Source organism: Panicum virgatum, chromosome 4K, assembly GCF_016808335.1.
Source record: "Panicum virgatum strain AP13 chromosome 4K, P.virgatum_v5, whole genome shotgun sequence".
In the NCBI taxonomy this organism is placed as follows: domain Eukaryota; kingdom Viridiplantae; phylum Streptophyta; class Magnoliopsida; order Poales; family Poaceae; genus Panicum; species Panicum virgatum.
This window is the reverse complement of record NC_053139.1, coordinates 39,059,746-39,087,357: the sequence shown is the minus strand read 5'-3', so window position 1 is coordinate 39,087,357 and position 27,612 is coordinate 39,059,746. Positions and strand designations below refer to the sequence as shown.

The 27,612-nt window shown below is 47.0% G+C and overlaps 3 protein-coding genes across 3 annotated transcripts; 1 reads left to right on the top strand and 2 right to left on the bottom strand.

Moving 5' to 3' along the window:
* The first annotated feature begins 9,673 nt into the window (after nt 1-9,673).
* On the top strand, nt 9,674-12,481 carry LOC120703936 (zinc finger CCCH domain-containing protein 44-like). The gene is made up of 3 exons (XM_039988147.1): nt 9,674-9,936; nt 10,589-10,649; nt 11,356-12,481. Exons 1-3 carry the CDS (start codon nt 9,867-9,869, stop codon nt 12,128-12,130), a joined length of 906 nt encoding a protein of 301 aa, XP_039844081.1. The 5' UTR covers nt 9,674-9,866; the 3' UTR covers nt 12,131-12,481.
* Nucleotides 12,482-12,775: 294 nt separating this feature from the next.
* On the bottom strand, nt 12,776-16,927 carry LOC120703935 (non-structural maintenance of chromosomes element 4 homolog A-like). The gene is made up of 8 exons (XM_039988146.1): nt 16,625-16,927; nt 16,436-16,516; nt 15,338-15,578; nt 15,153-15,246; nt 14,287-14,503; nt 14,105-14,196; nt 13,355-13,796; nt 12,776-13,095 (listed from the first exon to the last, which is right to left on the bottom strand). The coding sequence occupies exons 1-7, from the start codon at nt 16,782-16,784 to the stop codon at nt 13,392-13,394; spliced, it is 1,290 nt and encodes a 429-aa protein (XP_039844080.1). The 5' UTR covers nt 16,785-16,927; the 3' UTR covers nt 12,776-13,095; nt 13,355-13,391.
* Nucleotides 16,928-20,242: 3,315 nt separating this feature from the next.
* Nucleotides 20,243-22,109, bottom strand: LOC120703934. The gene is made up of 4 exons (XM_039988145.1): nt 21,906-22,109; nt 21,628-21,831; nt 20,809-21,552; nt 20,243-20,734 (listed from the first exon to the last, which is right to left on the bottom strand). The coding sequence occupies exons 1-4, from the start codon at nt 22,048-22,050 to the stop codon at nt 20,364-20,366; spliced, it is 1,464 nt and encodes a 487-aa protein (XP_039844079.1). The 5' UTR covers nt 22,051-22,109; the 3' UTR covers nt 20,243-20,363.
* Nucleotides 22,110-27,612: the final 5,503 nt, after the last annotated feature.

The following is a 27,612-nucleotide window of genomic DNA, read 5'->3' as shown; positions in this document are numbered from 1 at the left end:
GGTTCTTAATAAGACTAGGTGAGACTAGAACATTATTAAGTGAAAAGAAACCTGGAAGAGTGGTTGTGCCAGTAGAGGTAATCGGAAGTAATGAACCGTTACCGACAACAATGGATGAGGGATACCGCGAGATAAAATTATGAGTGAGATTGGAAGAATCGGAGGTTATGTGAGAGGTAGCACCTGAGTCGAAAAACCAGTCAGTGGTAGGGAGACGGTGCTGAAGGCAGAGGCGAGCGTCTGCTAATCCCATCCGGCCGGTGAGACGGCCGGAGCCTGGACGCCGGGGGCCCAGGGAAAGTACGCCATCTGGCCCTGCGCCGCCTGCGCCTGGGCAGCCTGCGCCTACTGCAGCGCCTGCGCCTAGGCAGCCTGGAGGGCGTGGGCTTGCGCCTGCTGGGCCAGCAAGGCTTGTGCCTGGGCCTGCTGGACCAGCAGCGCGTGCTGTTGCTGCGGCGGTGTCGGGGCGACGGGAAGCGGCGTCGAGGGCCGCGGGCCAGGCCACATATGAATGGCCCCGGCCCACGGGTGGAGGAAGGACGGCCAGGTGGCGCCACCACCACCGCCTGTGCTGGGCGCGGAGGCCGGCTTGCCGCCCCCGGATGGCCCGCCGCCGGAGGACGACGACTGCTCGCCGGAGCGAGGCTTGCCGCCCCGTCGGCGATGGTCCTTGGAGCGCCCGCAAAAATTCCCGCCCCCGGAGTTGGAGCCCCCGTTGCGGGAGGGCTGGGGGGGCGAGTGCCTAACGAGGACGATGGCGGCGGCGGCGGCGCCCCTGATGGGGCGCCCTTCCCAATGGCGAGGAGGGTCGTGGGGGTAGTCGGCGCTTGATGTGCCTGGTGAGCTCCTCCAGGAGCAGCTCGTCGATGGCGTTCTTGAACTTGGGGAAGGGGTGGCCGCGGCGAATGTGGCGGCCGGTGTCGTTGAGCCCTCGGAGAAGGTTGAGGGTCAGCGTGAGATCCGAGACGGGTTCCCCAAGATCCGCAAGCTGCTGCGCCATGTTCTTGAGGTGCCTGCAAAAGTCCATGATGGACAGATCACCTTGGACAAGGTTGCGGAATTGGACATCGAGGTGGGGGCGTGGGTCTCCCGATTGCCAAGAAACTGGTCCTCCAGGGCGCACCAGATAGTGCGGGCGGTGGCGACGCGGTCGATCACCATCTCAGTGAGGTCGGTGGAGATCATGCCGGCGATCCAGGACTTGACAACGCAGTCCATGCATGTCCAGTCTGGGAAGTCGCGCACGGGTAGGTCGACGAGGATATGGCTCTCCAGTGAGTACTTGCCGATGACGAGGAGGATCTGATCGCGCCACTGTGTGTAGTTCCCGGCATTGATGTCGAGGAGGATATGGACGAGGCTCCGGATGTTCTACACGCTGATGGCCTGAGCGTGCAGATTGACGAGAGCGGCGGCTTCATGGGCCAGGATGGCGTGATGAAGTGTGTTCCCGTCGGAGTCGACGGAGGGGGCGTCCTCCTCCTTCTCCTCGTCGCGGCCGGCGCCGGGGTCGCCCTTGGCGGAGAGGGCCCGTTCCTTGGCCGCGTGGGCGAGGGCGTCGCGGGCGTGCTGGGCAGTGGCGGCCTCCTTCTCCGCGGCCTCGGCCCTGCTAGGGTGGCCTCGCGCTCCTTCTGGGCATCAGCGGTGGCGGCGGTGGGGTCGGCGGCCCGCGAGGAGGAAGGAGGGGTCCCAACCATGGTGGATGCAGCGGCAGATCGCCGGCGCACAGGGTTGGGGCGCAACCGGATCGGCGCGCTATGGCAGCGGAAGGAGCAAGGAAGAAATCCTAACTCGTGATACCATGTAAGCAATGTATATTGCGGGGAATGAATGGATTGATTGATAGATGTGCACACGGGGTGTACATATATAGGCGGGATACCCTAGATGGTTTATAGAAACACCACCATCACGGGGATCCCGCCGCCATCTACCAAATCAGGGGAGGGGGCGGCGCCCCCAGCCAGGGAGGCTGGGCACCGGCCACCCAAGGCCCAATGGGCCAGCTATTCATAACCCTAATTGCCTTGCTAACAGAAATAGAGGATGTCTATATTTAGATATCCAAGTCTTGTTGGAGAGTATTTTTTCACCAAAATCTATATTCCAATAACTGTGAAGGGACATCAAGCTGAAATTGGGGGGGGGGGGGTCAGAGTAGAGTAATCTTGTTTTTCTATAAAATTATTTTACATGGAACAACAATAATACTAAAGACACTAGCAAGGTGGCCCGTGCAAATAGCGCGGGTGGCTAGTTTTCATTTTCATCTTCCATATGCAATTCCTTAAAATTTATGCATATATGCATTTATTTTGTTTCATGGTCGCGGTACATTTTCTATATTACGTGCCGTTTACAGGCTCTACAAATTTATTATTATAGCCGGCAATGGCCATCATCACTCTCTCAAAGTCTCACTCGTATTCACTTTTTTCTACTCATAGTTTTTTAAACAATTCTATTAAATTATACTTCTTCATGGCCATGCCAATGGTTTTTTAGTTGCTAACATGCTTCCTAGATCGCACACTAACAATTTATTTGGTTGGACCGCATCTCCTTCTAAAACTTCTTTAGTTTTGACTTTAATGGTGAAACCACATTTTTTTTCATGGTGGTCTGTGCTAATAGCACGGGTAGCTAGTTTTTTATTTATTTTCTTAAATTTTTTATCTTAACAAAATAGTCTATTTGATATTTTATTTACTGTACCTCTCGTTCGCTCTCGTTGAATACTCTTTCAGCTTTCATATTAAATCATCAGATTTTAAATTTTTTTATTATAAATCACATTTCTATATTTATAATATTTAAGTTCGATGATTCACAAGATGGGATAAATTTGGATACATATTTATCTTTTTACAAAGTTTTTATATGTAGGTATTTAATATATTTATATGTATGTGTTAGTGATGTTGAAGCCAACAACTTGTAACTTAGATATTGAACTTTGATTTGTGCAATATTTTGAATAATATTAAGTGAAAGAAAGTCTAGCCTAGTTGTTAGAGCACCTGAGTAACATCCAGCCGATCTCAATCGGTCATATCCTATTTTTTATTCTAAAATTAGATATTTATTAATTATATTTGATATAGAATTTTTGGATTAATTTTGACTGTTAGATGTTCATTAAATCCAACTGTGCATATTTTTTTTAGATTAATGTGTGAATTTATAGACCCTCTCGATGAATATATTTAATATGGACTCTTTGGGCTAGTTTTAAATATGGCTTCTTTAGGCTAGCTTAGATCGTTCGATCTTCATGACATACGGTATCTCTTTTTAAAATTAATGTGAGAATTTTTAGATGCTCTTGGCGAATATGGTGACTTTTTTTAACGCTTTCTTGTCTATTCTTTCAGCGGTAACCGAATGAGTGCCACACCCTTTTCGTCCCTCTTGATGATTATGCTATTGGTGACATGCATCTCATTGCCTTGGATTTATGATGTATCGATCTCCATCTATCTAGTTCAACTTTGGCTCCTCGAGCCAATCTCACCAAGGATGCTTTCACAATAAAGAATCAAGCAAATATATTGAAGAGCACGAGGTGAATAGGGATGATGATTCGCTAAAAAAGCCTCAAATATGTGATAATCGATATCCACATGTCTAGTTCGACTTTGGCTCCTTGAGTCATTCTCACCAAGGACGCTTTGTAATTAAGGATCAAGCAAACAGACTGAAGATCGACATGCAAGGCAAAGGGAGATGATGATGATCCAAAAACAAATTTTATAGCGCTGCATAGTTAGCTTGATTGACACATGCATATGTAATTGTCCTCGTTTTCTCTTTCAAAACTAATATACTGCCAAGTAGAGTTTGTTGTCACTTATGTCATACTAGGTATATGGTGCGCTCCGCCGCACTCATTTGGTTTTTCATTTTTTATTTTTTTCCATTTATTTTTCCTTCCTTTTCTATTTTTCCTTTTCTCTTTTCTTTTTTCCCTTCTCCCTTATCCTCTCTGCGACTCCGTCTCCCACCATCCCCACGGCTCGAAGAACCTCCACCACGAACTGCTCCCTTTCCTACCCCGACGGTGGCAGCGGCGGCGCCCCTCCCCTACCCTGACTCCGGCGCGGCGCTGGGCGAGGAGCAAGGGCCCAGCGAAGCTCGTCAACGGGGAGCTCGGAGGCGAAGGCGGCAGACCCTCTCCACGCGCCCAGCCTCCTCCCTTCCCTCCTCCGGAACCTGCGGCGGCGGCGGCGCGGCTCGGAGCGGCGGCTGCTCTCGGCCCTCTCTCCCCCCCCACAGCGGTGGCGCCCGGATCCGGCGAGGAGGGCGCTGGATCCGGCGAAGCACCGGCGGCGGAGCGGGGGCGCAGTGGCGGAGCGGGCGCGGCGGCGACGGACGATGGGCTTGGCGGAGAGCGCCGGAAAGGAGGCGAGGTGGGAACGGGCAGCCTCCGTGGAGACGAAGCGAGTGGACCCCGGCGGGACCCACACGCATGCGAGGCGGTGCGGGAGAGGCGATACGACAGCCCGCCGCGGCCCCCACCCGCAGCGAGAGCGCCGCAGTGAAACGTCCGAGCCGGTAGCCCAGGGCCCGCGTCGAGCGTCTCCTTCCGCCGCATGTCGCTTGGAGACCGTCGGAGCGCTCTCAGCTCTCCCCCTCCAGGCCGCATAGTATATACACTATTTGTGAGATCGATTGCACACTCCAAGAAACATGATTTCGGATTGATGTCCAAATTAAACCTAGTGCATGAAATTAGATAGCCTTAACTTCTCTCCCTTCCCTTCTACTTTTTATGATTTGCACCCTCTATAAAATTGTTGTAGTTTTAATTTGGTCAATTCGGCCATTGGAATTAGTTAAAAAGTGGGACGTTTGCCTCTCTACTATTTCCTTATAAAAAGTAAAAATGCGAGAGTTCCCTGTACCACGCCTCCGCGGCCTCCGTCGAGGCCCACAGCTCGCGCAGCAGCTTGTTGCTGCTGTTGCCACACAGGGTGCGGTGAAGGGCAGGGATGGTGACATCCAGCTGTGGCCCGAGGCGGCCTGCTCCCTGGCTTGCGCGAGGTCGACGCGGCAGTCAGCTCCGCCAGCCAAGACCCTTGCCTGCGGCGGTCGCTGCTGCAGCGCGATGGGCTTACCAGGGCGGCGGCGGATCTGGGTGCCCACCTCGGCTTCCACCACGTGCTGCTAGCGACCAGCGGCCTGCAGGTCTCCACTCCGCCCTCTCCTGTTCTTGCCTCTCTAGCCCTTTTTGTTTCTTAGTTTGCCTTTTGTTTTGTTGCAAAAAGAGGAGCTTTCTTCAACCGGTGCTGCTTGCTTGTACTGGCTTGAAACAACAGTTCTATGTGTGAGAAGAAAGAGAATGAGCTTTTGGTCATGAATCGATTTCCTTCCACCACCTTGTACCTGACCTGTACCCAAGCTACTAACTGTTGTTTTATTCTGCCCGCTGTTACCCATAAATTGTTGGAAACCATTTATTTCTTTTGTTCTCTATTTTTTCGGTTGAATGCTAGATGATGATGCTAGACCCCGGACACATTATAGGAGAAAGTTGAGTGTATCACAATCCGTAGCATGTTGCACACAAATATATCACATTTCTATTCTCGTGTATATTAAAGGGCTTGTGTTTGAGAAAAATGTAATTTACAAATTATATAAGATTACATGCAGTATACCTGCAGAGTAGATATATTACATGATGTATGTTTGAATGGTACATGTCTCATACAATATACTCAAGGTAAATGCTCTTTATTGATCTGGGTGCATTACAATAGCAATATTTTGGTTCTTCAGGTTGGTCAGGATGTAGTTGAGTTTTGGTCTGAAATTCATACTTTTAGCTCTGAGAATGGTTGTGCATATTGCTACATGCGCGTTTGTTTTGCTTAATCATTCAAGAGAAAAAAAAACCTGATTCAAGTTTATTTTGTCCATAATTGCATTATTGTTGTCTTCTTGTACAATCTCATTTGTGCATTCATGTAGTAGTACATGCTAATCTTTATGTTTAAATAAAGTGGTAGACATGTATTGAGTTTCTTTTATATTTATCTTTACTCTTGAGTTTTAAAGATATTTTTGGTTTATAGTAGGTACATTGGGCAGCCGGCAATCGGGGGTAGCGTTGGGTGGTATGCGCACGTGTCATCAGTACCACATCCGTGTCTCCCTCCGTGAGCAGCAGTTGATAGGTACTTCCACGAGCAACCTTCTCTTTGTTCTTGCCCCGGGAGTAGTGTTTTATTTTGTACACTATATTACTAGCTAAATCAATACTTGGTATAAGCTAGTATCAAGACTGCATCTTGTGCTATGCTTCCTTGCCTATGCAATATGGTGATCCATTTTTTCTTGTCATTTGCTTTTATTGAGTGGAGAGATACTAATTTTTGTTCTAATGTGTGTGCGGCTGGGCAAAACCTCTCAAAATTTGACACTATCTGCTCCGTCTCCCGCCGTCCTCACTTCTTTGATCAATGGCGGTTCCTTATATTCTTGATGATGCGGCGAGGAGGAACGAGATGGCGGCGGTGGCAAGCAGTATGCGGACTGATGCGCCAATCGGTGGTTCCTCCCATGGTCCTCGATGGCCGGGTGCCGCAGGATCTGTTGTCATCTGAAGATGTGGTCTTCGATGATATGAACTCTGGTGGGTTGATATTCACAGCATTGTTATGTTCCATTGGTTCACAACAATTTAGGCTAAAGATGAAGTAGCTGTTCATTACTACCATGCATTATCTAGATGTCCAATTTAGCAAATGTAGGCTACAATCATATTACTAGGATGAAGTTATTACAAGTTTCCTACCTGTACCAGTACTTGAAACTCTGAATATATGTTCCAAGGTTTCTTAATTGTGCTGCTGTGTGCTTCAGTTTTGCCTAGATTCAGCCGCATGTATGCTTCAGTATGGTTGTTAATTCAGTCAACTACATGCTTCAGTCACATACCAATTCATTCATATACATGGTTGTGATATGTTCATATTTCACTTGTCCCTAAATTCAGTTCAGATGAAGCTGTTTTGGCATAGTCCAAAAATTTCAGACATGGTGGATTAATAATTGTTGTAGTATAATGGGCCTCCTTTTTTATGGGAGAATTAGTTCAGATGAATCTGTTTGGCATAGAAAAAATTTTGGACCTGTCATAAGCTTTTTTGAATCTGTTTGGCATGCTTATTCAGAGTTTTGTTCAAGTGCTCTCCTTTTGCTTGGCCATTGGTTGGTGCTCTCCATTTACTTTCAGAGTCATGTTCAAGTGCTCTCCATTTGTCTGAATGTATAGGACTGTCGGTTGGTGACGATGTTCATTCAGTAGGCTGTTGTGCAGTCAGTGCTTTAAGAGTCTTTCCATTTGTCTGAATGTATAGGACTGTCGGTTGGTGCTTGGTGGTGGTGGCTAGGGCGCTGCTGCTGCTGCTGCCACTGCCATCGGCGTCTTTGGTGAAAGGTGTATGCGCTTCATTTGTGGTTGGTTATCTGGCTGCATAAATGTAGCTGCTAATTCAGCTTTTTGCTTCATATTCAACATCTCTTCCTTCGTATATTGCCTAAATGCACTTCTCTAACTATTCAACATCTCTTTCATGTGCGCATTGCTTCACATGGTACTATGATTAAGGCTTGCTGTTGTATAACTAGATAATCTGCTCATTTGAGATGAATTTTTATTGTTGTTTTTAGTAATTCAATGTTTATATCGCTGCTCAGGTGTGCTATGAGGGATGAGGCAGTACTACCAGGGTTTGCATTCATGTAGTAGTACATGCTAATCTTTATGTTTAAATAAAATGGTACTGACTTTCTCCTATATTTATCTTTACTCTTGAGTTGAGATTTGGGGAAAACAGATCGCAGAGCGAGAAGTGCTCCTACTTGCAATGATTGATGTGTGATTATTGTGAGAGATATGCTTGCTTAGATCGGGCTGTGATTTTTCTTTTATTTTGTAGAGTACTACTAGTTAAATTGATACTTGGTATAAGCTGATGTCAAGATTACACCTTGTGTGATGCTTCCTTGCCTGTGTAATATGTTGATCCATATTTTTTTTGTCAATTGCTTCTATGGAGTGGAGAGATCTTAATTTTTATTCTGATGTGTGTGCAGCTAGTACCATGTGGTATAATGTAAAGTTGGTCAAGGTTCAACACCTAGAACTTCATCTTAAGGTGGTATCCCGTACCAGTTGCTCGGTTCGAGCCGCTTAGATGACTCTGCTGAAGAAGTACCGGGCTGTACTAGGTAGGAGGTTGTATATGATAAATAATTGAAATATCAATTAAAATATTATACACTCGAGTTGGTTCTCAAAGAGTTCGTTTGTACAAGGGTGTATATATGATATTTTTTTGAAGAAATATGTATATATGATATCACAAGATACAATATGTAACAGGTTTTATGCTTGTACAGAACAAAAATGTGTATGCTGTACTAGGTAGGAGGTTGTATGGAGTAGTAGTAAGGCGGAAGAGAAATGTATATGGTAAAATAATTGAAATATTAAATAAAATATTATAAACTCAAGTTGGTTCTCAAATAGATTGTCTGTACAAGGGTGTATATATGATATCACAAGGAAGATATGTAATAGATTTTATGCTTATTGGGAGAAGAATATGTGTATGGTGATGATTTAAATAATAATTAAAACATTATGAAAATGAGTTTGTTCTGTATTGGGATTGTCTCGACATTACATGTGAGAATACGTAGCAGGTTCTACTAGACATATGCCAATTAAATATGGTATTAATATTTATTAGATGTTCACATTCAGCAGCTGGGAAATAAATTTACGAATGATCAGCAATGTCTGGTCAAACACGGACCACACAATGTTCCCACGAACATAAGACAGAATAGAAGCTGTGCTAGGAGATAAAAAGGAAGGCAAAGCATGTACTTTGCAGTACCAATACTCCGGCCGGGTGTACCCGGAGGTGTCTGGAGCCTATCCACCTTCATTACCTTTTGTCACCGACAAAACAAAACAAAAGCCCTGGACCACATGTTTTTTTTTACAAAACAGACACCCATTAAATAATAGGATGGAGGACATGTCGGCGACTCCAACGGTCAAAAACAGGGCAGAGCCCATCAGCTGTCTCTCGATCCTCGTGAACTTTATCTCACTTCAACTGTGCCTCACGCAGAGCACCGACGAAAATACATGAGTAGAGAAAATGAAATAAAGTGAATACATTCAAAGAGGACAAAAGAGCGCAAATCTCGGAGCGGAAGTTCGGCCTGGATAACGAGTTCCGCGATAGCCGGGTGCAGAATAGGGTTTAGGCCATGTTTCGTTGCCTTCAAAATTCCAAAACTTTACAAGATTCTCCATCACATCGAATGTTTCAACGCATGCATGAAATATTAAATGCAGCTAAACAAAATAACTAATTACACAGTTTGTCTATAATTTGCGAGACAAATCTTTTGAGCCTAATTAACCCATAACGAAATAATAATTACCAAATACAAACAAAAGTGCTACAGTACTCTACACCCAAAAATTTACGCATGGACTTAGCGCCGCAGCCCAGCCGCCACAGCGCCGCGGATGGAAGAGCAGATCCTCGGTGCCGTTGCCACTGACGCATGGGCCCACCCATCTTGGTCCCACATGCCAGCGCACCCAACCCGATTTAACCCAGCCCAGGAGCTGAACCCTACTCCCGAGTCCCGACCAGTACTTACCCATCTGGTTTGGTTTGTGGCCGCGCGTCCCTAGTTCGCACGGGCCTCGCGCTGCGGCCACCCGCTCTCTCCCCTCCAACCCGCCGCCCCCGCGAGGGCGAAACCCTAGCTAGGGTTCTACCCGCCGCCGCCGTCGACCAGTGCTCGCGCGCTCTTCCCCCGAGCTCGTCATGGACGCCGGCCGCAAGCGGGCCGTGCCGGAGGGCGCCAACGGCGCGGGCGGCCCCAAGCGCGCGAGAGGTGAGCAGCTTCTCGAGCTCTCGCGGTTTGGCTGTTACTGTATTGTGGGTTAGGCTCGGTAGGGTTTCTAGCTGTGCGTCGTTGGGCGGATCTGCGGTCCGCCGTTCGCGGCTTGGATGCGGGCTGCGGGGATCCATGGGTTTTGCTGCCGTTGCTGGAGGGGAGGGATCTGGAGTACTTGGAACTTGGAGTGGCCTAGATTTGGTTTTTTTTTCGATTGGTTTCCCGGGGAGCTGAAGGCTCCCCGCCGTTTAGGGATGTGCAGGAATTTTGCTTCTAGAGATTTTGTTAGCCTCGAATAGTGCCGCAGTTGAGCTGCCAGACTGCTATTCCTACTGTTCTGTTTTACATGGATCCATGTGCCTGCCTTGTCAAATTTTTTATGCTTCGCGCACTAGCTAGAATTGCCACATGTATGCTCCAGTGCTTTTAGCAATTGCCAAAAAGAAGAAGAAATCATCGGGGCATTGCTAGCATACTGGACAAGCGGACGTTATAACAGCAGCATTAATGTTATTCCTTGATATTTTAATGTAGTACCCTGTGTTTGTTTAATGAATTTATTTACTTATTTATTATTACTTTACCTAGACACATATCTAGTAAAGCAACACATGATTAATTGGCGCAAGTAATAAATTTGGTGTAACAGAATTGGAGACAACTCAAATGGGTGTAGGAAGCAAATCCAAGCCGTGCACCAAATTTTTCAGGTTCTAATCTAACCTAAAATCAACTCCCACCTGGTAACATCTATTGCTATTTTACTATTCGTTTCATAATTAAAATTTTGCCATGTTGCTAAATGTTTTGATTGAGGCTAACAAATGGTTCAACCAAGATTCTGCTACAGGTTCTTTTTGTCTAATCCGTGCATAAGAACACTCAATGGAGTAAAATTTGGAATCTACTGCTGTATATCACTGAAAATCTGAAAGATGCAATGCAACAATGTTTGTGAGGACATGAAACATAATCTCAGATGCACAATCAGTCAGTTGTACCTGGAACAGGTTGAAGAAATCGAGATAAGAAGATTAAGATGAATATACTGGCAATACTGCTTGGGACTGCTGTTCAAGTGCTTTATGAATTGCATAAATTACAGTTTCTTATTAATATGATGCAGGAGTGGTCAAACCACTAATCACCTTCAAAGCTTGATTATGAATTGCATTTATATCAAACATAACTTGTCAATGAATTTCTAGTACAATTTACTTATTATTTTTTTTCATTTGTTGCTTCAAATGTTAGAAGTCATCTAGTATGTTTGCATTATTCAGCTGCATGTAACATAACCTCTTTAATCGACATTGGCTGCATTTGTGGATCATCAATTCGTATGATAGTTCTTAGTTTATCAAATATGAATATATTTGCATGTTCAGTTGCTTATGTGGTGTTCTCATTATGCAGCACTGCTGGTTGTCCCTTTGGTGCAAGTTGCCACTTTCTCCACAACTTCCCTGGCGGTTACCAGGCTGTTTCGAAGATGACCAACTTGGGAGGACCACCTGTTCCAGCTCCTCCTGGGAGAATGCCTATGGGACCTGGTGCTCCTGATGGTCCACCTTCACCTGCTATGAAGACTCGCATGTGTAACAAGTACAACACTGCAGAAGGGTGTAAATGGGGGAGCAAATGCCATTTTGCTCATGGAGAGAGGGAGCTTGGAAAGCCCATGCAGATGGACAACTCAATGGGAGTTCCTCCAATGGGACCAGGGCCCAACGGTCACTTCATGCCCCCACCAATGCCCGTCCCAGACATGGTTCCTCCATCAACATTTGGTGCTTCAGCCACAGCTAAGATCAGTGTTGACGCATCACTTGCTGGTGCTATCATCGGGAAGGGTGGTACCAACACAAAGCATATATCCCGCGTGACTGGTGCCAAGTTAGCCATCCGGGATAATGAGGCTGATCCCAACCTTAAAAACATTGAGCTCGAGGGAACATTCGACCAGATCAAGCATGCTAGCGCAATGGTCACAGAATTGATTGTCCGCATCAGTGGTAAGGCCCCTCCACAATCCAAGAACAACCCAGGCAGGGGTTCTCATGCTGGGGGGCCTGGAAGCAACTTCAAGACCAAGCTCTGTGAGAATTTCAGCAAAGGCTCCTGCACGTTCGGGGACAGGTGCCACTTCGCCCATGGCGAAAGTGAATTGCGCAAACCTGCTGCTGCTTGATAGATATCCATGTTGCCTGCGGTGGTTACTTTGCCCATGTATGGCTGAATAACACCAGAACTGTGCACAATTGCTCATGTTGAAATGTGCTGTGCAAGCCTGATTTCTGCCTGTTATTCTTACTATGGCTTGTATTGCTCGTGCTGCTGTAACTGTGCGATAGAGATTCAGAATGACCATCCTCTAGGTTTGTAGGATTACTGTATTTTGCTCGTTGCCCCTATCCCGAATCCTATTTTGTACCTTTTATTAGGCACCTTTGGCTGGCGTATTGTTGTGATTCTGTTGAGCTGAGAACTGTTGCTCTTTGCTAATGAAGTAATGAGTATGTTAAATATTAGTCCATTTGAATTAAATGGAAAGGGGCAATGGCGTTTGTGTGATTTCGTAGGTATGTGTTGCTCCCGGCTATGCGACCTGCTATTGATATAAACTTGATAAAGGGAAAAATTGTAGGATTCTCACTGGACAGCACAAATCGCTAGATCGGGAGACTTGTATCATCGACTGGAGCAGATATTTGGAATCTACTAGCTCTCACGGACAGACCAAACCAATTCGATTTTCAGACAAGCCTGCTATCAGTTATAGTTCCAATTTCCAAGTTAGGCCGCCTATCCCCCTGCAGCAGCCACAGTTAAGAGCAAGACCAAGAACACCTGCATCAGCAGAAGTTCAGAGCAAGAGCACCAGACTAGTACAAGCAAACTCGTTCAACCAACATCGAACTAAGCATTAACCTTGCAAGTTGCAACCAAGTATCCAGTTATCCACCATCTTGACTACGGCTGCCTCGGTCCTAAATACATCAAAAACCTTAAGCACATACAAAACAACGCGACAGGCCGAACCATTCCAAAAGCCACCACTACCCTCGCCACGCCACCGAGTAGGTGCTTAGCCCAAACACATCTGAGCTAAGCTAAGTGAGCAGGGGCCGCATCTCTACTTAACCTACAGATGTACTCCCTCCTTCCCCGTTTATAAGGCATGGTGGAACATGACACGGTCTTCTAAATAACACTTTGACCATTTATTTATCATATATTATATCACTTTTGATTATAAACTTATAATCATTGTAAAATATATTTGATTATGAATCCAATCATATGAAATTTGCATTATAAAAATAAAAATTTAATAGTCAAATTATTGGTCAAAGATGACAAGGTTTGAATATTGATATACGTGTATGCCTTATAAACAGGGAAGGAGGGAGTATGTGCACCATCGGCCACGGTCAGCCGAGTCAGGGGCATCAATCCTGGTCCTGGAAGAGGCACCTACGCTTGTACGTCAGCTTGATCTCCTTCGTGTACTTGGCCACCATCTCGTTGTCCATGACTTCCCTCGCGCTCGTCCCTGCTCCAGTCTCATCTTCCATGGCTTCCTTTGGGCCCGTGGGTGCCGCCACCTCATCTTCCACAACTTGCTGCGCGCCTGTGGCTACTGTCCTGCCTGCCGTGATTTCCCGTGCGCCCGTGGCAACAATCTCGTCTTGCAAGACCAGGCCCCGATTCCTGCATCGCTTCCTGATCGGTGCGCTCTGTGTGGGCTGGGACAACTCAGGTTCAGGGTGACTGCTTGCTGTTATGCCAGGTGCATCCTGAGAAGACCTGTGCGGCATAAGCTCTTCCCTCTCTGGAACCACCCCTTTCATGAGCTGGAAATAGATGCAAGACAGGATTACATCAAATTAAGGTGAAAGTTTCCTTTCAATAAAAGACATGGCAAGTCATACACCAACCATACCAGCAATCAGGCATATAAACCAAAATTTACTTATCTACAGAAAGATGAAAATCACTTCTCATTTTATGTATCATTAGTTTGCAACCTTTGCCATGGAAAATTTAGCAAAACCCACTTTAATTATGGTGAAATCAAAGTATGCTGGTTATGCAGGATTTTATTATGATAATTTAATTATTATTTTGAAACCAAAATCGCAATTCTTTACTGAATTAGTACCTTCCAGTCTTTGAAATCAAATCTGAAGACGAAGTGGTTGTAGATCACTTTTCCTGAGGCAATGGCGCTAGCAGCAGGTGCATTCCTTGGATCTGTTTAGTCAATAGAATTATGTCAGACACCATAGTAATACACTGCAGAATATCCATTATATTACAGCAACCAAGCAACAGAGTACTTACAGACAATATGATGCCCCTCATCATTCACCTTGATTTCAACTCTGCCATCTTTCACTAGGAATGACAAGGCAAAGATGTTTTCCACTGTTTGGGCAAATGATATCCTGTTCAAAACAAGGTGTTCAAGCTTTGCATTTTTCTTCCTCCTCAGCAGATTAAATATAGCAGACATATTCTTATCAGTATCACTCTTTGTTTTCTCTGTGGGGTCAGCAAGCTGCAGATTGAGTGACCAGATTGTTAGAAGTTGGTAATGGTCAGGATCTATAGGAAAGTTGGAAAGATTACATGTTACAAACAGCTACATCCAAAATAAAAACTATGGTCTCCATCTTAACGAATCCATAAAAAAAATGTTGCATAACAAAACTGATGATGATCTTGTGGTTCCAACATAACCCACACCAACTTTTGCGCAATTTAGTTATATTGTAAAGCTTTTTTTGCTCCAAGTAGCAACACTAAACTTGAGATTATTTGATTAAGCTCAAGAATTTGCGGTTTTGCAGTTGAATCAAAATGGATAACACATAAAAAGAGAAGAAAAGTAGAAAAGTTCAAAGGAAATTTAGATTGATTTTGGAACTCAGTAAATCCATCCCTGTATCAGCATGGCATACATAGTGCAGGGAATGAACAGACATATATGTTTGCAGGAAATTGCCAATAATGCTCCTGGAGCAACTTTTCAATGTCTATATTTGATCAATATGTACTGAACTTTTTTATAGAACGCACCTGGACACGTGATATGTACTGAAATTACATGAAGCAAATATATTGCCTACCACATAAGCATAAACAGCTACAAAGTTCTGCCCATTACTTACATTAAAGTAACCATGCACAAAAGGTCAAAAGCACACCTGTTCAGGGCAAGAACTTCCACGAGGTCTTGCAGTCCTCTTTTTCCTAATACACACCCTTCGTGGGTTCACTTCTATCTTCATGGGGCCAACCCTGTTAAAACAAAAACAATAAATTTTCAAATCCTTGGATATGGCAACCATCAAGGTAAACTTCAAAAAAAAACACAGTGGATCCCCATTACATTGTGGCACATCCAGGAGCAACCATGAAAATATGAGAAGCGCCACGTCCAAGATGAGCCCAGTCCAACGAGGCATGCTCATCATCAGGCCCCCCTAGCTTTCCAAACTTATTCAGCAGTCCAGCAACAAAATCAGAAGGCGTAATTCCCATAACTGAATGGGACCTTACTGATGTTACCAAACTGGCAGCAAGGTCCAGCAGGGCTTCTGCATCAGCTATTTGCTCCCTTGGCCTCTGAACTGGATCACAGAGACACCACTGTTAGTAATTAAGTTGGGATCAACCCCTAGCATCAGCAATCATTAGAACAGCGCTCTCTGATGCTAAAGGCAGTAAAGTTTTAACGAGAAATAAAGGCAATTGATGATATGATCATAATTGAACATCTTGCCATGGCATAAGTCAATGTGTTAACATGTTTCAAGTTTCAATTCCATGCTTCTTAAAAAACCTACATGTAACTAATAGATGTCATGTGCTACTGCATTGAAGGTCAGTTGGCCAACAACACAGATGCAATGTCCCCCCCTGTTACCTAACATTTTCCAAATTACAGTTGCATATTTCTTCATCTAAATAAAAGTGTAGCATGGCTATCTCAGTGACTCATTGAAAAAGGATGCAGAGGTCAAACAACATCAACGCAAACTAGATCGCGTTTTTCAAGCCATCAGAGCCCGTTTTTCACGCAATACAAGCACCATATCTAAAATTCATTGCTGAAATAATACATCCAGCGCACAGCTCAGAAACACACGCGCACATGTTCACTGACAGAACAATTTGTTCCTTCAACAGCATGATCATCTCAGTGACTCATTGACAAAGGATGCACTGGTCAAACAACATCAACGCATAATGAAACTAAATTGTAGAAGAATAAAACACATAATTTCAAGTCATTGGAGCGAGCTTTCGCGCAATAAAAATCACCCAAGTTCATTGCTGAGATAAACTATCCAACGCACAGCTCAGAAACACGCACACATGTTCACTGACAGAACAACTTGATGACTACCAAAACTGCAGTGTGGGAAATCGCCACCGAAAACCACAAAAACTGCCCGGGAGCCAGCGAAAAGTGGACGGTCCTTACCATGCTCGTGCAGGCTCTCCACCTTGCTGATGATGGAGCGGAACTTTTCGGAGTCCGCGTTAGCCATATCATCCTTCTCATCTGCACACACACGCGCACAAAAACATAACCCCCAAATCAAACTCAATCGACAACCGAACCGCGATCGGAACCAATGCCACGAGTTTCGCGCGGGAACGCGCGCCCTACCGCTGATGAGGCTCTTCACGGCGAGGTACTGCGACCGCAGCAGACGCCGATCGTCCACCGCCTGGGACCCCTCCGCCTGCTGCTGCGGCGGCGGCGTCACCGGCTCTGCCTCCTCGCCGCGGGCCCGCGCTCCCGCCTCCGGCATTGCGAGGGAAGCCATGGCCCCCTTCGGATTCCCAAACCCTAGCAAGCGCCCCCGACCAAGGCGAGAGGGAAGGAAGCTTGTGGTGGCGTGGGGCGCGCAGGATACGGAGGCGGGCGGTGGTGTGCTGGGGCGATTAACTTCTCTCACGAAGTCACAAAGATAAACAGTGTTCCGAGTCTGCATGAACACTTCTCCCTACCTCTATTCAGGTACGGTTCATAGAAAAATGTTCGAAGCTACTGTTTTCACTGTAGCATGGGTAATGTAGCGATCGATCCTATCCATTCATCTCAGATCGGACGGCCCACGGAGACTCAAAAGTCACAGAAACAGTGTTCCTCAGGAATCCCGAATGGTGCTGGGGAAGGAAGGCGGAAGGCCGAAGGAGATGGGGCGGGGTATCTCAACCAGGGTTAAAAAACCGGCCGGAACCGGTCCAGTTACCGGTTCCGGTTCCGGCCGGTTTTAAACCGGTCCAAATTCAAATTTTAAATTTGAATTCTAAAATATGGAAAAATCTCAAAAAATTCTTAAAAATACTTCAAGTTGCGACGAATCTAATGGTGTCAAATTTTTTCAAATATTCGTTCATTTAGTATATTTTACGAGCATTTGAAGTTAAACAAAAAAATATGCATACAAAAGTATACAAATACAATGTAAAAGTAGTACGAAAGAGAGTTGGAAGGTTCATTTAGACTAAAACATATTATACAACATTCATTTAGTATACTTTGCGGGCATTTGAATTTAAACTAAAAAAATTGAATTTGGTCAGTTACCGTTCAAACCGACCGGTTACCACTCAAACCGACCGGTAACCGGTCAAACCGGACCGGTAAACCGGTCTAACCGGCCGGTTAGCCGTTCGAAACCGGTATAACTGCGAGTTTTGAATTCAAATTTGAGTTTAACCGGTTTTTACCGATAACCAATCAAACCGGGCCGGTTAGCCGGAACCACAAGCCGGCCGTTCGAACGGAACGGTCGGTAAAAAATCCCTGATCTCAACCACCGCTCCCCCCTCCGAAACCGCCAGAAATATCTGCGCGGTGTTAGCCGTCTTACTGACCTGTGGGTCCCTAAGCGGAGTCTCCAGTTTGGGTCCAGTGTCAGTGGGCATACGGTCGTCGTTGGGTGGGTTTCTCGTAGAGGAAGCCCCGCTCGGATTCGAAAGGTGGGAGAATTTCGGGAGAGAATTGCGTGGGCTGCGGCGGCAAGGTGGGCGCGGTCTAGGTGGGGAAGGGTCCTTGGGAGACGTGGGTCGGTCCGTTGGACCAGGTTGTCAGTGACTGGATGGTCTATAGACGCGGTCTACCTTTTCGGACTAGCCTCGCGCTTGTTGGTTCCCGCCTGCGCCTCTCGTGTTTTTACCGCGCGGCACAACCTGGCGCGGCGCTTGCGGTAAAATTTTTGGCGGGTTAGAATTTTCTGCGGGGATTTTTTTTTGCCGCGCCGTGCTGAAGCCTAGCATACGAATTACGAGAGGTGGAGAAACAGACGAAGCGAAATTGATGAGTTGATCAGCTTGGTTCCATTTGATACGGGACTGGGCGCACTAGAGTATTAAGATCGATCTGAGGGACATAGACACGTAGGCGACTGAACTTGGTTGGATTTTTCCTCACTTTTTTTGCGAATAGGATCTTGGTGTAGACATGCAAATTTATCAGCTTTTTTATATTTGAATCAAGTGTCATGGACTATGGGAGTCATATTATTTACTACTCATCAAACTTTGATTAGTGCTATGTGCCTCAGACAGTAAGTACACCGGCTACGATTTCATAAGTACGGATAAATGATGTTTTACACTTCCTTCCGTTCCAAAAAAAAATTATGTCATTTTGGTTTTCCCAAATTCTTAGCTTTTGCTGCGTAGTATGAGTTTTTGAGTAAGCTATTCTTTTATATGAAACTTACAACAATATTGTGGGCTACTTTCACCGTAGCCAATATTTTGGCAGTTTTCACTCACTCCTGAATGAAAAAAAAATACAAAGGGTGCATACCCTACAAACGGAATTTGATGGATTGAAGCAAAACATACTATGGGCCTGTTTGGCAGGGCTCCGGCTCCTTCAAAAACAGGGCTCCGGCTCTGGCTCCTCTGGTGGAGCGGCTTCTCTGATGGAGTTGGAGCCGTTTTGAAAAACATTTGGCAAAACGGCTTCACTTGTTGGATTGAAGTAGTAAAATGTCTAAATTACCCCTCATTGTATTTTTTTTCTTTTCTCTTCTTTTTTTTCTTCTTATTTATTCCTCTCTTTTTTTCTCCCTTTTTCTTTTTCCCTCTCCTCCTCCTTATCCACTCAGGCGCCTCTCCTCCACCGCCGCCGACCGCTCGGACCCCGCCTCAGCCGCGCCCTCCGCCGTCGCTAGCTGCTCGGCCGCGTGCTGCCTCCACCGCAGCCTGTCTCCACGCCGCCGGCCGCATCGGGCGCCTGCTCCCTCCACCGCCGCCGCCCGGGTGGGAGCCACGAGTTCCCACCAGGCACCAGACATCCCGTCTCCAGCTGCGGGCTCCCGCCGGCCACCTTGAGGTCCAACGCCGCGAGCTCCCGCCAAGCCTCGAACGCCTGAAGCTCCCACTGCGCCTCCCTGTCGTCCCTGCTCGACCCGTCGCGAGGACAAACTTGTCTAACGGATGGAGGAGCTGCGCGGAGCTTCTTTTTCCGGCTCCGTCTCGCGCGTGGAAGCCGTGAGAGGTTTCACCTGCGGCTCCGGACACGAAGCAGCTGCCGTTTCCACCGTTTGTCAGGGCTCCGGGTGGAGCCGGTTTTGGAGCTCCTTTTGGAGGCCTGCCAAACGGGGCCTATAACTCAGCACAACCAATCAACACAGCTCCACCGGTGTTGGGGAACTCGTATTCTCTCCAACAGGCGAGATATGCGACGAGAGCCCCCTCTCCATCTCTCCGGCCAACGGCGGGATAGGGGCTGAAGGGAGTATGAGAGGTAATTCCCTATAATCCTGTGCCAAATGGGCCTTAGCCGTGCCCCTTTCGGCCATTAGACCCTCTACAATGTGGATCATGGGCTCATGGGTGATAGCCAGAGGAATGAGTTAGCCAGAGGAAACGAAACGGCAACGAGTTTTAAGTTTACACATGGGTCGTCCCACATGTAGGCAGGGTTCAATTTCCCGACCGGACCGGCCTAACCGCCGGGCTCCGGTACCGGTTTACCGGTCCGGTTAGGCCGGTTACCGGTCGGAACCGGTCAAATGCGAATTTGAATTCAAATTTTACCGTGGTGGCGGTTCCGACCGGTATACCGGCCGGGTATACCGGTATACCGGCCGGTTTGGCCGGTATACCGGCCGGTTTTGTGTTGCGACTCACTTCGGTATACCGACCGGTTACACCGGTATACCGGCCGGTTTGGCCGGTATACCGGTTGTTTAGAGTATTTTTTCGCCGCTTGAAAAATTAATTCCCGGTGTGAAATAAAAGGAAATTTCAACATGAGCTATGCACATTTTAATGTAAATGACCCTACCAAAGCAATGAGTTATAATTATGCATACAAATACAATAGTAATAGGGTGCATACAAATACGGAGTCATACACTTATACACATGAAATGAAAAGTTCAACGTAGGAATGGGAAGACCCCCATTTGAGATGCGGTTTGGTATTCGGCGGTGGACATCAAAGCGATACCTCGCACTCTAAGCAGCTCAGCCTTGTAGTGTTGCCAAGTTTGGCCCGTCCACGCCGATGTTGTCTGCCATTCCTGAACTAACATAGTGTAAAAATGGGGGTCTTCCCATTCGTACACCCATCTCGTCGGTGGCTGCATGCTGATGTCAGGAATGGGATAGTGAAAAGAGTGCCTCGAATCGCTGTAGGAGGAAGAAGAGTTCTGTGGACTGTCATAGTCCGTCGGTCCACCTGTTCTCCTCTGCGATTGCGGTGCTCCATGGTCGGTGTCCTGAGTAGCATGTGTGAACTGAGTTTCCCCTGCAATCAACCATATTTCATAATTAGTAGTCAATAGTCAGAAATATGTGTGTATTTATATGTGCAATATATACCTGTGAAACGAACACCACGAGCATGACCACTACCACCAGCAGCATCATCAGCACCACTACCTCCACCACCAGCATTAGGCTGAGCACCGTCACCATCATCACCATCATCGGCCGAGCTGCTATCCTCGGACTCCTGATACGGAGGACTACGCTCACCTTCGCCATCATCAGTCTCGGTGTCGCTGCTCACTGGTTTTGCTGTTCCTTTGCCTTTTCGACGCTTCGAGTCACCCTTCTTAGGCCCCTTGTGCAACTTTCTCTTCCCTAGGTGAGTGTCACCTATATTTTGACGTGCCCAATCGCTGATGGAATCATTCCCCGTAGCCTCACGTAGATCTGACACGTTTATTTGATCTCTGACAATATGGGACGGGAGAGGGATGTCGCCGTCATCATCATCCTCGTCCAGAACTGGAGCCCGGTTAGATCTACCATATTCCATCCATTCCCGCACCGGATTTTTCTCATCATAGAATGAAAGATGGGCTAGCTGGTCAATGAAATCACCTTCTTCACGCATCAGTGGGCCGGAGACCTCCTCGAGTCGGAGACGAAGATTGTAGTTGACATAGACAAGCTTATTAAGTTTCTTGTGCGACAACCGATTGCGAACCTTTGTATGCAGCAAGGCAAAAGTACTCCAGTTCCGCTCGCATCCACTGGATGAACAACATTGTGAAACAAGCCTCATGGCAAGGTACTGCAGTTTTGGAGTACTTGATCCGAACATCATCCACCAGGACGCTGCATGTGCAACCGAGTATGTAAGCAATATTTTCGAAGAGAGAAAATAACAATTTTATACGGAACAACTCTTACATGGGGATGTCTTTGGGTCCATCGCCATCCGCATTGCCATATCACTGCTATACTCGCCAATTTTCTGCCGAAACACGTCAAGCTCCTGCAATGCCTGGACGGCGCTCTGGAGATCCGTCATGCGCTGAAATGTATCCTTAAGTCCACGAAACATTTGTTGAGTTGGTTCCATCGTATAGGCATACCTCGGATTTAGGACAGCAGCTGCAAAATATAAATCACTTCAAATAAGCATTATTTCAATAGAGTTTAAAAATAGACGACTGATGTGTGCTTACCTGGACCCACATACGTGCCTATGAACACATCATCCAACCTCTCGTCCACCACCTCAACATACTCTTTCAGTGTGGAAACATTTGTTCCAAAGAAAGACTTCAGCTCCTGTTTCATAGTCTGGTAGGCCATCACGACTTCGCACATGTTCGGCTTCTTGTCCTGATCAGCGAAGCGGAGGAACTTGTATATTGGTTGAACTGTGTCGATGATATATTTCAATGCATCCCACCACTCCATACTTGAAAAACTTGCATGAGTAAATCTACCATCTTCGGTATTCGCCCATTTGCTGTGTTGGAACTCAGTAGATGCCATCCACTGCATGAAACGATCACGTTTCCGATAGATGCTCTCTAGGAACATGTAGTTGGTTCCAAATCGAGTGGCATTCCACTTGACCAACTCACCACCGATTGCGTTCCTCATCATTGTATTCAACTGACCATGATTGTGTAACCAATTTGAAATTCGCTTGCACTGCTTGATGATAACACCATGTTCAGGCCTTCGAGCTATATCCTTCAACATCAAATTGACGGTGTGTGCTAGACAAGGTGTCCAAGCTATGTGGTCATACACATCACTTAGTAGTTCATTGCATGCTTTTTTGTAATTCGAGCCGTTGTCGGTGACTACGTGCACGACATTCTCCGGTCCAATCTCTTCCACCACCTTTCGAATCTCCTGCAATGGAAGACGGATTTTTTAGTAACATGACAAAACATACACAATGTGAATGGAACAGGTTGAGGGACTACCTTGAACAAATATGCAGCATTTTGAATTCTTCCAGTCGCATCAATAGACTTATGGAACCACATGACCCCATTGCAATATATCAAAAAGTTGATGACACTCATCCTCGTCGGACCAGTCCATGAATCACACATTAACGTGATGCCAAATAAGGGCCAGTCTTTCTGAAACTTTACGTACCTCGTCTTCAAGTCTTGCTCATTCTGATCAAGGTACTTGCCATCAATATCCCGTCCAGTGGGTGATGCGATACCTTCACCTGCAACCATATGAAAATCATAAGATACAAAAATGTAAGTTTATAGGTATCATTGCAATGAAAGAAAACTTACCCCACTTCTGTGTCTCCCTAACCGCGCTGATAAAGTATGGACTGTCAGCCTGTCTTCCAGGTACTCCTGCAATATGGAAAAACTTTGACCAAGCTTTACCAATAGCTTCCTTTGCGTTCTTACCCTTCTGCGTCCAGGAGCCTGTATCAATCCTTGTTTGTGTCATTCCTCTTCTCCCACCAGCTGCCAAGTTATAGTCCTCCACCACAGGACTCTCCCTCTGCGAAGTGGACTTTCGAAACATTCTCTGCATAACATTCCCCCTCGTCGAACCACTACCCCCTCCACGCTCATATGCACCTCCTCTCTGTTCCACCCCCCGTCGGAACTCTGCTTCCGCTCTCGATAGATCCATGGCACGCTGCACCTGAGCCTCCTCATCTTCTTCATCACCGGGATAGTTTCCCTCTGCTGCAGCCTTCTCCCGTCTCAACCTCTCTCGGGCCCGGTCAGCAGTTGCCTTCTTTGCCCTATCCAACTCACGCTGAAAGAAGTCCCGCACATCAGGTGGCACATTCCTGCAATGGATCACCTCTGCCCCGCGCCCAGCCAAATGTTGTTTCAATCTAGTCGCACCACCTCCTCCTTTCTGCGTACGACAATAGTTACATCGCCATCCGGGATAAAGATTTTCACCGTGTTCCCACACAACATCTCTGCTTGCCATTGTCTATCTGCATACATGCACAACAAAAATATATCATCTAATATTCTTACTCCTACCTAAGTTATAGTGTCAAAAATCATCTAATACACCTAAATTAAATCTAGCTAAAACCTACTACATAGTGCAAAAAATCATGTAATATAAATAAATCTTCCCTAAATTCTAAATATACCTAAGTCATACACCTAAATCCTAAAACAAAACATCTAAATACACCTAAATCCTAGGGAAAAAAAAAACAAACCTGACCGCGGCTTACCGACGCTAATCGGCGGTTTACCGCCTCCCCATACCGGTAAACCGGCCTCCCCGGGCGGAAAACCGGACGGGACCGGTAGATCTACTACCGGTCCGGCTTACCGGTGAGGGAGACCGGTTAGCCGGGATCTGAGAGCGGCTAACCGGCCTCGAGCGGCGGGCGGCGACTTCTGGCGGCGGACAGGGGTCAGTGAGGGGGGAGCGGGTGAGGGAGGCGCTGGTGAGGCTTCGGCTGAGGGACACGCGACGTTAAATAACCTCTGCCGCGCGATGGGCCTTAATGGGCCGCGGTTTTTTTTCTTTTTCTTTTTTTATTTAACTTATAAATTCCGAAAACCATACTAAATGAACGAATTTTGGAGAAAATTTGACACCATTAGATTCATTGCACCTTGAAGTATTTTTAGGAATTTTTTGGGAATTTTTCATTTTTTTGAATTCAAATTTAAATTTTGAATTTGGACCGGTTTCATACCGGACCGAACCGGTACCGGTCCGGACCGGTTTGACCGGTAACCGGTCAAACCGGACCGGTTACCGACGGTTCGGTTAACCCTGCATGTAGGTGCCCCGTGCCCAGCTTTTGCACGCAGCAGCAGCTAGGAGCAATGTGGCACGTGTCATGTTCTCAACACAAATAGGGACGCAAGGATGGACATGGACACACATCATACATAGGGTTTTTTTTTTCTCATAGGGACTAAACTTTAGTCCTCTCTTTTGGTCCGATTAGATGAACTAAATAAGAGCTAATTGCAAAACTAATTGCGTAAATTACAGCTAATTGTTGAGATGAACTCATGAAGTCTAGTTATGTCATGGTGAGCACATGTTTACTGTGACACAACATTGTCAAATCATGGTGTAATTAAACTTATTGGATTTGTCTGGATTAGCCTCCATTTATGCAATCAGCTTTGTAATTAGTCTACATTTTGGTACTTCTAATTGGTGTCCAAATATCCGATTCGACAGGACTAAAGATTTTAGTTCTGGAACCAAACAGGGCCACGCTATGCTCGGCCAAAAAAGATTTGATGAATTCATAGTGAAACCTAACGTGTTTTTATTTCATTAGGGTACGAGCATGATCTAAAATTTAAGAGGAAAATATTTTCCCGCTTTATTTCTCTCAAAAGAAAGCACAAGAGTTCAAAGTTCGAGTTCAACGTTTTCCACAGCGCTTGTGTGTGGTTTTAACAAATAGTGCTCTCAACAGCGATACAACTAGCTAATACAAGCGAACTTTTTCCAAAAATAGGCAAAGACACTCTAATAGCAGCTTGAGCGACGCCCGATACAACATTGTTTGAGATCGATCTTCCAGGCGATGGTGCCAAAGGTGACACGTTCTCCTCCAGGGAAAGCTGATGAGAGGCCACCTGGCTTGGACCCAGCTAGAAGAGTGGGTGTTCCAGCTTGATGTGTTTCTAGATGCATATATTGTTGTCGTGGGATTTCTAGGGTACCCACAGCCGGGTGGCGGAACGCACCCGCCTATTCCCAGAGAGGGAGTGCTCGGGGAGGTACTAGGCGATTGGGCTGATCTAGCCCTGAGATAAGTACACAAGAACACACGATCTAGAGTGGTTCGGGCCGTCGGAGCGTAATACCCTACGTCCACCGGGAGAAGTTTTGATCTCTGTTGTGTATGAGTCTATCCTCTGCCGGGCCTTGGCTCTCACCCAGCTTGAGTTTCCTTCTAGCGGGCGCCCCCTTTTATAGACCAAGGGGGCGGATACATAGGACATTGGGGCCCCGACAAGTGGGCCCAATGTGATTGTGCAGCATACTACGCAGAGTATTTAGATGGGTACAGTGGTTACGAATCTTTCCTCTAATACGCTCCCACGCCCTGCTAGCGCTACAGTGGTCTTCTCTTGTCCCGTCACCAAGGTGTCCGTTGGGGGAGCGTAGCTTGCGGCGTAGCCTGTGGAGGCTATTATGTAGGCGTCATAATGGGTGAAGCCGAGCCGTCGTATCCATCTGTTATGGCAGACTTGGCAGGCGCGGCGTGGGCGGCGCCAGCAGCTCCACTATCTTGGTAATACGCGATCAATAGTGTCCCCTGGTCAAAGTATAGCCTCGGCTTTTGCTACATTAATGCGGACGTCCTCCTGTCGTAATGAATGCCGCGGTAGGTGAGCCTTAATAAGGAGACCAAGCGGCCTTATATACGCGTCTGGGCCTGTTGACACGTGGTGGCCCCGGACCACCCCGAGGCGGGGTGATGATTCCTTTCCTTGGAGAGGGGTCCGGTTACTATACCGGGGGTCCCGGACCCCATGGGGGGTCCGGGATTCCCTGGGGATCCGGTCCTCTTCGGGAGGAGGTCCGGAGCTTCCAGCCGTTCGGGCTGACCGCCAGCTTTTCCCGGGACACGTGGTGCTCCCGGACCTTTCCTAACCAGGGGAAGGTCCGGGACCGCTGTTGGGTGAGCGGGGCTCCGGACCGCAAGGGTCCGGCTGCTGGACGTAGTTAAGGATAACTACAAGACTCTTGCCTAGGCGCAGCAAGAGGGGGTACCCCAGTCCTGGGGTACCGACAGTGGCCCCCGGGCCCACCTCGGGAGAGGCACGAACCCGCGGGTGGGGCCACTAACGAGATGTGTTTCCACGCAAACTTGATTGCGTTGGTGCGCTCATAAAGAGCGGGTGCTCCGGACCCCTGAGGCCGGTACACCGGTTGCCAGGTTCAGGCTCTAGAGTGCTCTCCACAGGGCGACGAAGGTGTAGGCTTAGGGTGCGGAACCAAGCTAAGCGGCTACACAGACCTCGGATCGCTCAGGGAGCATGCACCACCTTCCGGACCTGGCTCTAGGCGACCGTGGCGAGCGGTCTCCGCCGGAGCGGGCCACCGGAGTGGACTTAAGTCGTTGCTGATGATCCGATGAAATATATCACCGGACCTGAGAGTAAGGTGCGAGAAACCAAGGTGCGAGAAACCAAGCCTTATACTAGAAAGTAGCTCGGGACCTCTAAAGACAGCAGTTCTCGGATACTAGAGTACTTATAACAGAGTAGTGAAGTACGTAAACTTAGAGTACATTACCAGACTAAGCTACGCGGAGCTTCTCTACCACAGGATACGAGTACTACTTCTCCGGACCAGGTCCTTAGGGGTCCGAACTGTCTTCCAGCTTGAAGGGGTGTCCCTACCTGGCCACAAGCCAGCAACTTATATTTGATTGTTAGCAATAATAGGAAGGTTCCGTTTTTAGAGGAAAGAAAAGCTAAACCAAGGTGAATAAATGTAATCAAGGTGGAGCCTAGATAAAACTGAGGAAGATCTCCTTTATTATTATGGTTGTCCCGGTATACATCAGAGGTCCGGATTACGAGGTCGGACCTCTACCGCTCCGGACCGTAGCCTGCCTGTTTGTGCGATAGGGCCAGAGGTCGGGTTTACAAGGTCGGACCTTGACCGCTCTGGACTCACACGTAGGCGCCATGTTACTACAAAGGAGGAATTTTCCTAGTTTAGGAGTAACCTTCGGCTGCATTCTATACAGCATGTTCTTCTCTTGATTGGGAGTGGTATCTCTACTCCGAGGTTCTTCATGGTCGTCGGAGGTGAAGGCGCCCTGGATGTGCCTGAACTGCATCATCCAGCATCACCTCGGGAGCTTGGGGGGCCACTCCTTGCCTAAGAGCTGTCATATGCTTAGGTAGCATGAGACAAATTCTTTAACTT

Excerpts from the sequence above, each read along its gene's own strand:
- LOC120703934 (XM_039988145.1), bottom strand. The coding sequence starts at position 22,050 with ATGTGCGAAGTCGTGATGGCCTACCAGACTATGAAACAGGAGCTGAAG. Across the intron at positions 21,553-21,627 it reads GGACCCAAAGACATCCCCAT|CGTCCTGGTGGATGATGTTC; the intron begins GTAAGAGTTGTT and ends TTGCACATGCAG. Across the intron at positions 20,735-20,808 it reads TCGTGGTGTTCGTTTCACAG|GGGAAACTCAGTTCACACAT; the intron begins GTATATATTGCA and ends GGTTGATTGCAG.
- LOC120703936 (XM_039988147.1), top strand. The coding sequence starts at position 9,867 with ATGGACGCCGGCCGCAAGCGGGCCGTGCCGGAGGGCGCCAACGGCGCG. Across the intron at positions 9,937-10,588 it reads CGGCCCCAAGCGCGCGAGAG|AATTGGAGACAACTCAAATG; the intron begins GTGAGCAGCTTC and ends TTGGTGTAACAG. Across the intron at positions 10,650-11,355 it reads CCGTGCACCAAATTTTTCAG|CACTGCTGGTTGTCCCTTTG; the intron begins GTTCTAATCTAA and ends CTCATTATGCAG.
- LOC120703935 (XM_039988146.1), bottom strand. The coding sequence starts at position 16,784 with ATGGCTTCCCTCGCAATGCCGGAGGCGGGAGCGCGGGCCCGCGGCGAG. Across the intron at positions 14,197-14,286 it reads TGAGGGGCATCATATTGTCT|ATCCAAGGAATGCACCTGCT; the intron begins GTAAGTACTCTG and ends TTGACTAAACAG. Across the intron at positions 13,797-14,104 it reads TTGATTTCAAAGACTGGAAG|CTCATGAAAGGGGTGGTTCC; the intron begins GTACTAATTCAG and ends ATCTATTTCCAG.